Source organism: Bos indicus x Bos taurus, chromosome 5, assembly GCF_003369695.1.
Source record: "Bos indicus x Bos taurus breed Angus x Brahman F1 hybrid chromosome 5, Bos_hybrid_MaternalHap_v2.0, whole genome shotgun sequence".
Classification (NCBI taxonomy): Eukaryota; Metazoa; Chordata; class Mammalia; order Artiodactyla; family Bovidae; genus Bos; species Bos indicus x Bos taurus.
In genome coordinates this window covers 119,385,922-119,397,609 of record NC_040080.1, presented here as the reverse complement: position 1 = coordinate 119,397,609, position 11,688 = coordinate 119,385,922, and the positions used below count along the sequence as shown (strand labels likewise).

Sequence of the window (11,688 nt, the reverse complement as noted above, 5' to 3'; positions counted from 1 at the left end):
GAAGACAGGTGTCCAGAGATCTTTGACTATTAAGACCTAAGCCAGTAATAATACACTGAGTGTCTTATCAACAAAAACCTTCTTCAGAACTGGGAATGAGCCTTCCCAGAAACGCGGGACAAAATGGTCATGAAATGCCCCCCAAAGTATGGTCGGATTTATGACTACAAGGGAGCTGTGTCGACTAGAAATTGGCACTTGCAAGAGCATTGCCAACGACTGAACAACAAGCCTTTGCCATCTGCCTCTATGGAGACTGAACCCCAAGCTGCTATAGCTGCTGGCCTTCAACAACCCCCGAGGGAGTCAGGGTGGAGTGAGGCGCTCTGTGCTCCAGGGAATCTGGTGGGACAGGTCTTTAGATGGTTGGATGTTTTTAGGAACAGATTTTATGATCTCAATCCTTGCATCTCCTCATATCTAGAGAAGCACTAAATCCCTTCATGGTGATATCAGATCATCATGACTAACAGAAAGCCTTTTGTAAAATGAGTGCTTCATGGTACTGAACTCCCCCTTCATCAAAACCTTATAAATTATCTTTCCCCCACTGCCAATTTGGAGCAGTCTCTCAGAGCTATCTGAGATGCTGCCTCCTGGGCTGCAGTCCTCATTTTGTCCCAAATAAAACTTAATTCACAACTCTCAAGTTGTACATCTTTTTTTAGTTGACATGGTGAAAGCCAGCTTTAGCATGCCCCACAGTGAAGGGTAGCATGAAGGGCATCTGGTGTGCTGGAGATGCTCTGTATCTTCATCTGGACAGTGCATACTATCCAGGTAGTGAATACTTGAGATTTGTACACTTTATTGTATATACGTACATATGCGTGCAGGCTAAGTCATTTCAGTTGTGTCCAATTCTTTGAAACCCCATGGACTGCAGCCTGCCAGGCTCCTCTGTCCATTGGATTCTGCAGGCAAGCATACTGGAGAGGGTTTCCAGGCCTCCTCAAGGAGATGTTCCTGACCCAAGGATCTAACCCACATGTCTCATGTCTCCTGTATTGGCAGGTGGGTTCTTTACCACTAGCACCACCTGAGAAGCCCTTATTGTGTGGATATTATGCCTCAGTATAAAGTAAAATGCAAAAATGCTCATGAGAATTCAAAAGATAAAAGCACTTATAACTATGTCCCAGAGGAAAATCCACAGACATACCAGCAATTCACTGGCTGGAAAGGAAGCATCTTCTTGTCCTCAACAGAGAGAAAAACAGACCCCATTAGTAAACCCTGGCAAGACTGGCAAACTAATGGCAAGACGCCACTAGTAAACATAGACAAGACGTGGTGACTTTTCTCTAGGCCGCTCTCAGTCTTCCAACATGAGCCTTAATTCAATCTTATCACCAATGGTTGAGACATCTCATGAGAGAGTATTGCTTCTGAAAAGACTAGACACACAGCCCTGACTAACTATGGCCCTGTTACTCAGAGATTATTATTCCACTGGGTGGCTCCAGATGAATCCTTTAAGCTGTGTTCAGTACCACCTGAACACAATAATCAGACAGGATCGCACCAAAGAAAAGACTATTGCTTTTATTTTGGGGGAAAATGCACAGTCATATAATTTCCTTGTGTCTCTGAAACTTTAAATATGTTCAATATGACAGGAAGATCTCTGTGATCCAGCTAAATGACACATTTTAATAGGAAAGCTGCTCTTAACATGGCACTCATATATTTAAAGTAACAACTCCAAAGTAAAACTTTAAAGGGGTTTGACTGATGATGGCTTGACACATCCACAGTTTTATTTCTTCCTCATCTGGCAGTACAGGACAATTGAAAATATCAGACCAAGTACCTAGAAAATAGAATGACAGGAGGAACGTGGAATTTAAGGGATACACTAGAGATATTATAAATAAAAAGAACATTATTTATGAAAAAATTCTGGCTATTGACAATTCTAATATTATTAATCTAAGCCATCTCTCTTACTGGGAGTCTAACATTGAGAAAGCTTCTGAGTATTTTTTGTCTTCATCAGGGTTTTCAGCTGGCAGTCTGCCTCCATCTGGCCCTATTTGATCGTGCAGTAGCACTGCCTCTGGAGCAACCCAACCTTCTGAAACACACACACCCTTCTGTAGGTCATGGCCCTGAACTCCAGGGAACTCAGGCCTCCGGGACTAAAGACACCGACTGCTTCTATCATCTGGTTTAGATCATCCACGTCAAAATCGAGGAGTCTAGAATTTCTCTTGCCATATTTTTAGGCATCTCCAAGAAGAATGGGGAAAAAAAGTAACTTTTTTTCTTAAAAATCTTCTAAATCTAAAGGGAATAGCAACATCCAGGCATTTCCTTTAAAGTGAGAATGTACAGCTGAAAATCTGCGGCATAATTTCCATCTCATTAGGTGGTTCCCCCAAGAATAAGGGACCTCAAAACAGTGCCTAATTGGCTCTGAAGTTGGTGAGTGGCATGCTGTGGCTTTGCAGAAATGACAGAAAGGACCTGTGTGTACTGTTGATGGAAAGTTTTGGCTCCACCAGCCTCCTCCAAGGAGAGGCAGAGAAAGGGTGAGACACCATTTATGCTGAGTCATGTCCAGTGCTCCCCCTGTACTAAGATGTCCTGCTCACTATTCCTTTCCTGGAAATGCCCTCCAGATGAGAACTGATGCCCAATATTTTTTTCCTACCAAAAAAAAAAATATATATATATATATATATATCAACACCAATTCTCTGGAAGGATAACAACTTTCATTCAGAAAGTTCTAAAAGTCATCCTTTTAGAATGACTTGAGAAAATGTTACAATTTAGTCTTTTGCTTTGCTCCCAAGCCTTAAATCTGGGAGACCAGTACCAGGAAAGAAGAAAATGTCCAAAACATTTGGGTTTTTTCATAACATCTTGCAGATGTTACAGAAAAACTTGAATGAACATTTTTGCCAACCCATCAGTAAAAGGGCTGTGATAGTCAACAGGTGAGATGTCTCCCTGAGATACTTTTTATTTCCCAATATATAAGTGGGTTTTTGCTGTTGCAAACTTGAAATAGAAGCCCACCATGCATCGGCAAACTAGACAGTTAATATCACACTTTCCTGCATTTTACTGCCTCTGAAGAGAAAACGTATCATTGTTCACAAAAACAGGTAATAATTAGGAGATTCATCCTACAGTAATATACACTAAGACTCAGAATAATCTTGCTAAGTAATGTGCACAAGCTCCCATATTCTGAAGCCATCTAAAAAATGTAAAATTACTTTTTGCTCTTATTTAACTGCTCCATTCCTGAAACCTTCTGTTAGTATAACTTTTAGCCTACAAGTGGTTACTATCAGTGTCAATGGATTTTTTCTTTTCTTTTTTCTTTTCTTAATTAAAGTGAAGAGAGAAAGTACTGATCTTTTTTTGTGCTTTTAAGTTGCTATAGTCAAGTAAGGAGAGATATCATAGTTTGGCTGTTTAACTTAATAATGAGAATCCCAATGTCTATAGATAAAAAATAAATCATTTGGGGACTTCCCTGGTGGTCCAGTGGCTAAGACTCGGGGCTCCCAAAGTAAGGGGCCCAGGTTCAATCCCTACTCAGGAAACTAGATCCCTCATGCAGCAACTAAGACCTGGTAAAACCAAAGAAATTAATTAAAAAAAAAAATAAGAAACAAAGGAACTTTTACAATGGGCAGAATAGAGAGAAAGACTTATTGCCCAGCATCATTTGATTTTGGTCATATATTGGATGTAAAGAAAGACAGCTACATATACCAACCAAGAATGCTTCATACCTGGACCTATTCATTTGGGCTAGAAGGAAGTATGGAGGAGGGTATGGCAACCCACTCCAGTATCTTGCCTGGAGAATCCCATGGACAGAGGAGCCTGACAGGATACAGTCCATAGAGTCACAAAGAGTCTTACACAACTGAAGTGATTTAGCATGCACAAGGAGGTCAGGTTTAACAGCCCAATTTGCTAATCATAGTTTCAACCCTCTCTCTTATGCTTTGGCTGGGAAAGTCCACCAGTAACCTAAATGACAATCTAGGATACTAAATTGCTTCAATCTCTGCTAAAATTCCTCTCAGACAGTGATGTGGCACAAGAGAGGTAAAAGCTACCAGAAAACCCAAGGAGAACACTGGGCAGCATTTGTGAGAGTGAAGCAGAAGTTACTTCACTGAGCAAACCAGCCTACAGAGGTGTTAACTAGGGAGATGCCTTATACTGGTAGGATTCTTGCCAAGGCCCTGACGTGGGTTGTGAGTGAATTTGACTCACTTGATATCTAAATTAGCAAGATCCAATTATTGATTACAAAACGCTTCCCTGAAAGTTTTATTTCATCTTTTTGCAAAGAATTTCAGGTCACATTAAAAAAAAAAAAAAAAAAACTTTCAGTTTCTGCAAAAGTCCTACCAGGAGGGCCCATCAAGATAAAAACCTATACAGAATTCTTGTTTTTCAAAGTCAATAATCAAATTGATGAGAGCAAATGCAGACATCTCAAGCAAAGCTTCCTCAAAAACTTCTCCAAGTGAGTCCATAGTTCTTACAGTGAGAAAATCAAAGTCAACTGTCTAATTTTTAGAACTTGTTAGATTTCTCTATAACAGAATAACAGGAAAATAGCTCTCCACACTTCTGAGCTCAGTTATTTTCTGTTTCAAAATCAGGAAGAGAGATAAAAAGTCGTAAAGTTTGTATTTTCATTTTGTTTGGTGCTGTTTCTTCAAATGAAGAAACATTAACTCTGTGCTAGTTTTCAATGGGAAAAGAATAGCTGGGACGAAAAACTGTATGGAAACTAATTCCATTTTCTCCCCCCAGGAGAGAAATCATTCAGAAAGAATAGCTTCAGCCCTGCTGAATTCCTAAGACTATAATCCCCTCCCCAGACCCAAGGACAATAGATGCAGCTGCTGGGCCTCAGGCACTTGGTACCCAGTGCTTTTCTGGAGTACCTGGTTTGTATTTTGCTTTTCATACATTTGTTAGAAAAATTAATGAACAAACAAGGGAATAAACAAAGAATAAATAATGCAAGATAATACTGTACCTCAATAGCCGCCAGTCCAAATGCTAGTGCAATAACTATGAAAAGACGTTTTGAAAACATTTGGCTAATCGAGGCAAAGCATGACTGTTAAAAACAAAATATACAAAATTACTTTTTGCCAAATTTTGACCTTGTTGTAATATGTACAGATTTTTATTCATTGGGTTGACTTTTTACATGACTCAATATACTCAACAAAAAGGAATTGGATTATTCCTATTATTCCAGCTCCTACCTGGTGCCCCTAAAAGGTTGTAACTGTTGTGGTTTGTTCATACATTAGGAAGCATTTGAGGAACAAAGTTTTGCTTCAACTTCCTAATTGCTGAATCTAGGACTATTTAGCTATAAATATTCATTTTACCCTAACTTCTGATTGTTCATTTTAGAGCTATTATCACCTTGACTGTGTATCTTTTAGGTTTGTAACCTGCAGCAGAGAGTTCCCTAGTTGAGGTTTCAGCTAATTATAGTATAGATTTTCATTTTTAAAACAAGTTCTTTTTCAAAAATCCCTTAATATGTCTCAGGGTTATTTTTACCTTAAAAAGGAAAAAAAAAAATCATTCTATCTACTGTTACATTCTTACCTTAGACAAAAAAAGAATTTAGAAAATTGTCTCTCTGCCACATTTTTAAACATTTATTCAAAGCAGCATGAAATATTAAGCTCAAATTATTTTAGTATACTTTGAAGTCAGGTTGATTCCTCTAGCTCCACTCTTCTTTCTCAAGATTGCTTTGGCTACTCGGGGTCTTTTGTATTTCCATACAAATTGTGAACTTTATGTTCTAGATTTGTGAAAAATACCATTGATAGTTTGATAGGGATTGCATTGTAAAGCAATTATCCTACAATTAAAAATAAATTCATTAAAAATATTTTAGGCTAGACCTAAAATTTTCAGCAACTGTAAATTATGTGGATATTTTTTTAAATGGAAAAAGAATATGCAATATAATAGTGGTATTGTCTGTATTGCCAGAAAATATATTATTCCTATAATAGTCTTATAAATGCAAAGGGTTAACAAAATATTGCTGTTTGTTAAATAAAATTCTCCATGTGGTTGAGTAAAACAGTTTTTTTCTCTGCATTCCTGCATGTAATAGGTTTCTCCATTCTCATCTGATTCAAAATGGTAAACTTTAGAGGGAATTATTATATCATTCAAGATAAACTATGAGATTAATGATATCTACTGAGTCACATTCATTATATTTTAGGTGTTTTCTCCCTTCTTCCCCTCTAGATAATCAGGTTATCTTGGCAAAAGGGAAGGGAAAAAATGTGAAATATGGACATTCCAGATTTCTTATTTTTCCAGACTTCTTTCAAATGACACAAGGCAGACAAAAGTATTTTGTGACTTTATGATCTTCCTTTTGGGAAACTGGTGCAACCAGAAGACTACCTTCAGCTGAATTATGTGTGAATTTGGAGGGAATATCTATTATTTTTCAGGATAATATTAGGGCTTTTCAAAATCTATTCTTAGGAAAGATATCTTTGAGTTGAATCTTTAACAAGACACAGATAGCAATTTGCAATTTAATTTACTAATTCCTTCAATAACCTAAGAGGAAACTGCATTTGTTAAAATATTTATTCCCACTTTTCCTTGTGGAGATTGTGTCACTAAAATTATGTAGACAGAAGGAGAACAGAGAGGAGTATAAAAATTAATAATGAAGTATTTTAGTCAGATCACTTTGGTAGCTCTGTAATCTGATGGATAATTTCTCCCCCAATATGTTACTTTAAATATTGGAACAGCAATTTCTCTTCAGAACAGTCTCCTTAATTTTGATAAAATTATTGGGCTGGCCAAAAAATTCATTTGGGTTTTTTCATAACATCTTGCAGATGTTACAGAAAAACTTGAATGAATATTTTTGCCAACCCATCAGTAAAAGGGCTGTGATAGTCAACAGGTGAGATGTCTCCCCTGAGATACTTTTTATTTCCCAATATATAATTAACCTCAGTAGCCAGTACTCAACCCATGCTAGACTGAAAATAAATCTTTAGATATTATAGAAATTAACCCATTGAAATATCATATCTTTCATGTATCTCTTTCCCAACTAGACTATAATCTCCTAGAGGGTCCAAAAGCATGTCTAAGTCTAGCAAAGTCTATCTGACACATGGTGGTGGTAGTTTAGTCATTAAGTCCTGTCTGACCCTTGTGATCCCACGGACCATAACCTGCCAGGCTCCTCTGTCCATGGGATTTTCCAGGCAGGAATACTGGAGTGGGTTGTCAATCCCTTCTCCAGGGGATCTTCCAAACCCAGGAATTGAACCTGGGTCTTCTGCACTGCAGGCAGATTCTTTACCAACTGAGCTATGAGGGAGGCCTATCTGACACATAGTAGGCACCAAAGAATAATAACAAATAAGTGAAACATTAATATCAACTGTCATTTTTGTACACATCCATCCAAAGTTTCTTCCAGGAAGAAGGAATAAATTATGTAAAACCCTACGGTAAGGGGTAGATATCATGTCCTCCAGGAAGCTGTATCTTGAACTCCAAAGACTGAGATAGATGGGGTTAGATATCTTGTGCCTGTCCCTATCCAAGAAATACCAGTAGTTCATTGAATTAAAGTTGCCTGATTATTTTTCTCTCTTCCCTAGGAGAGCATTCACTTCATGAGTGCAGACACTGCAGCATATTCAGGAATGGATACCCAGCAGCTGATAAAAGGCCAGCACATAGAAAGTGGTCAGTAAATATTTGATGAATTAAGCAATAATAAGGAATACGACATCCACGTATTAACACCTGCAAGTAACATAAATATGTCGTCTATAACACATGAAACACAAACCCAAGTTTTCAGTGACTTTAAAGGTGTGAAGCAACTTCTCAACTGAAACAATAATTAGATAAACTGGTAGGTACACTTAACATTCAAAGCTGAAATCTCTAAAGCCCAAGTTATTTTTCTACATTCAATACAATTACTTGAGAAAGCAAACTTTGATTTGAAAAATAAAGCTTTACTTTGAAAATTAAAGTAAAAATATACATTTCTAAAGCATATGTTAAAATAGAAAAAAAAAAATAGTGGAGAAAAAATGATTAAAGTCACCAAAGAGAGGACAAAATAAATTTTATCTGTTAGTTTGTACTTGCCTCCCCTTGCAGCAGAATGATTCTTTGATCTAGTAAAGTTGAGTTTAAATGATGCCAAACTCATAGAAGAAATAAAATACTTTTATTCTTTTATATCTGCTTTTATCTTTTAAAAAGGATTTATTTTTTATTTCTCAGGGAAATTCCTGGGACTTTTTTTTGTAATTGCTGAAATTTAATATTTTGTAGAGATTTTCATTGTGAATAAAATAACAGAACCACTTACTGTGCCAAATTGGATTTGTTCTCACCTGTTTGTAAATAGTTTTTCCACTATACTTTGTACAAGAAGAATCTGATTCACTTGGACATTCACATGTCCTATAATAGTGTTGAAAATTACTTCCCCAATCAGAAGCTCCATTGACCAAACCACAACATTTTAACTGTTTGATGAAAAGTAGATGTGAAAAACAGTCACTAGAGAGGATAAAAACACTGTCAATACATTGAATCACATTCTTTTGAAATCACTATAAAGATGCTTCTTAAACCAGAATATTATGTGAGTAACCTCATCTACCTCCCTGAATGTAGAAACAAGAATCAAAGAATATTCCATTTTGGACTTCATATCAATGGAGGAAAAATAAAGTTTCAGGTGCAAAAGTCTGAAGAATTTGGAAAAAATATTAAGCACTCACCTTCTATTTTTTAATGACAAAAGAGAGGCAGATTCAGATTTATGTTTCTTATATCTTAGGAAATAAGCTTCTAGAGGGCTCATGAGAAAGTTAACATTCCTTTAAAGTACCTTTACTTAAAAAATATGAGAGGTTTATAAGGTGAACCTTATATCTCATGACCTTTGATCACTTTTGGAGGAAAGGGGGAGAAGCATCTCAAAACCCAAAGAAGATGCTCAGTTGGCCTTCCATGAGATTGGATTTTACTTAGACATCTGTAAAACAACAAAGAGGGGGAAATTAAGAATGAAATTCTTAGAATAATGTCAGGAAGGTTAAGGCTTAAAATAAACCAAACATTTGGTTGTTGTTCAGTCACTCAGTCATGTTCAACTCTTTGCAATGCCATGGGCTACAGCGCAACAGGCTTCCCTACTCTTCACCAACTCCTGGAGCTTGCCCAAACTCATGTCCATTTAGTCAGTGATGCCATCCAACCATCTCATCCTCTGTCATCCCCTTCTCCTCCTACCTTCAAACTTTCCAAGCCTCAGGGTCTTTTCCAATGAGATAGCCACCTTCATATCAGGCTTCAGCTTTAGCATCAGCCCTTCCAGTGAATATTCAGGGTTGATTTCCTTTAGGACTGACTGGTTTGATCTCTTGTTGGAGAGTCTTCTCCAACACCACAGTTCAAAAGCATCAATTCTTCTGCGCTCAGCTTTCTTTATAGTCCAACTCTCATATCCATACATGACTACTGGAAAAACCATGCCTTGACTAGACAGACATCTGTTGTCAAAGTAATTTCTCTGTTTTTTAATATGCTGTCTGCTTTGGTCATAACTTTCCTTCCAAGGAATAAGCATCTTTTAATTTCATGGCTGCAGTCACTATCTGCAGTGATTTTGGAGCCCCCTCAAAATAAAGTCTCTCACTGTTTCCATTGTTTCCCCATCTATTTACCATGAAGTGATGGGACCAGATGCCATCTTCATTTTTTGAATGTTCTGTTTTAAAAAAAACTTTTTCACTCTCCTCTTTCACTTTCATCAAGAGGCTCCTTAGTTCCTCTTCGCTTCCTGGCATAAGGGTGGTGTCATCTGCATATCTGAGGTTATTGATACTTTTTCCAGCAATCTTGATTCCAGCTTATGCTTCATGCAGCCCAGCATTTTGCATGATGTACTCTGCATGGAAGTTAAATAAGCAGGGTGGCAATATATAGCCTTGATGTACTCCTTTCCCAATTTTGAAACAGTCTGTTGTTCCATGTCCAGTTCTAACTGTTGCTTCTTGACCATACAGGTTTCTCTGGAGACAGGTAAGGTGGTCTGGTACTCCCGACTCTTGAAGAATTTTCCACAGTTTGTTGTGATCCACACAGTCAAAGGCTTTAGCATAGTCAATGAAGCAGAATAAGATGTTTTTCTAGGATTCTCTTGCTTTTTCTATGATCCAACAGATGTTGGCAATTTGATCTCTGGTTCCTCTTCCTTTTCTAAATTCAGCTTGCACATCTGGAAGTTCTTGGTTCATGTACTGTTAAAGCCTAGCTTAGAGAATTTTGAGCATTACTTTGCTAGCATGTGAAATGAATATAATCGTATGGTAGTTTGAACATTATTTGGCACTGCCTTTCTTTGGGACTGGAATGAAAACTGACCTTTTCCAGCCCTCTGGCCACTGCTGAGTTTTCCAAATTTGTTGGCATATTGAGTGCAGCGCTTTACCAGCATCATCTTTTAGGATTTGAAATATCTCAGCTGGAATTCCATCATCTCCACTAGCTTTGTTTGACGTGTTGCTTCCTATGGCAACTAAACATGGACAAACACTAAGGGAAGTTGCTGTCATGTTTGGGAAAGGAAGACAAGAAAGCAACAAGCCCAATGACTCAGAGTAATGGGTCATAGTATTATCAGATGAAAGTGAGAGGTAATTCCCTCTCATCTTGTCATATTTGCTCTAATTAGAGACAAAACTTTTCATGCAGAAAAGAAGAAAAAATTGCTTAAGAAAATAGAACCAAGACTGGGTGGTTTTTAGGCTCAGATGCATTGCCATACAAGGATATTAAAAGGACTTTCACTTACTGAGTGACCTGTTACTCACGTTCCTTAAACCTCTCTATGCCACAATTTCTTCATCTGTAAAATACAGATAATGATAGTTTTTAATGATAGTATCATTCATTCCTTCATAGATTTGTTGCAAAGATAAAATTAGAATATCCATGTGAAGATATGAAGTGTTTAGCCCAATGCCTGGGCTAGAAAGTACTCAACATATATTGTCATCATTGTTGATTGTGTTTTGTGGTGGTGGTTGTTATTGCTTCCTTTATACTCTCGCGTGAACAGGATCTGTTCAACACTGATATGAATACTTTAGATAACATTATGGAAAATACCTTTTCAACTCTATAGTTGATATAGAGATGGGAATGATGATTAATACACTTGAATACAAACTGGAGTTCCAAAGATATTTCACACAATGGCCTTCAGCAGGTCCAACTGTGACGGATATAAAGCCTTGTGATTTGGCTCAAAGATTCACTTGCTCAAATATATGATTCATTAGATAGTCACATGACAAACAGTTGGAGACTTCGGATGGTTTCAAGGTCAATCAATATTAGGAAAGAGAATAATCTTGAAACAACTTCTTTCCTTGCTTCCACAGTAGACACAATCAATTGCTCACTCTTTCTGATTAAATAAACTTGAATGACTGATACAGACACAGCAGATCAAAAAGAATATAAATCCCACTATATACTCTCACAGATCAATCCATTTTTGGAGTACAGTATCCCTTAGGACAGCATAGAGATACACAGGAGACAGAGAAGGAGGTAGAAAGACTTAACTTGGTTTGGAAG

General features: G+C 37.3%; 1 protein-coding gene across 1 annotated transcript in view; it reads right to left on the bottom strand.

Annotated features, from left to right (window-relative positions):
* Positions 1 to 1,633: 1,633 nt before the first annotated feature.
* The window catches only part of TSPAN8 (tetraspanin 8), a 66,022-nt gene continuing 55,967 nt past the window's right edge, over positions 1,634 to 11,688 (bottom strand). Inside the window, exons 7-9 of the mRNA XM_027543661.1 lie at positions 8,427 to 8,561; positions 5,027 to 5,110; positions 1,634 to 1,813 (exon numbers count right to left, since the gene is read on the bottom strand). Of these exons, the coding sequence (XP_027399462.1) occupies positions 1,760 to 1,813; positions 5,027 to 5,110; positions 8,427 to 8,561 (273 nt within the window). The 3' untranslated portion in view covers positions 1,634 to 1,759. The remainder of the gene's footprint in view (positions 1,814 to 5,026; positions 5,111 to 8,426; positions 8,562 to 11,688) is intronic.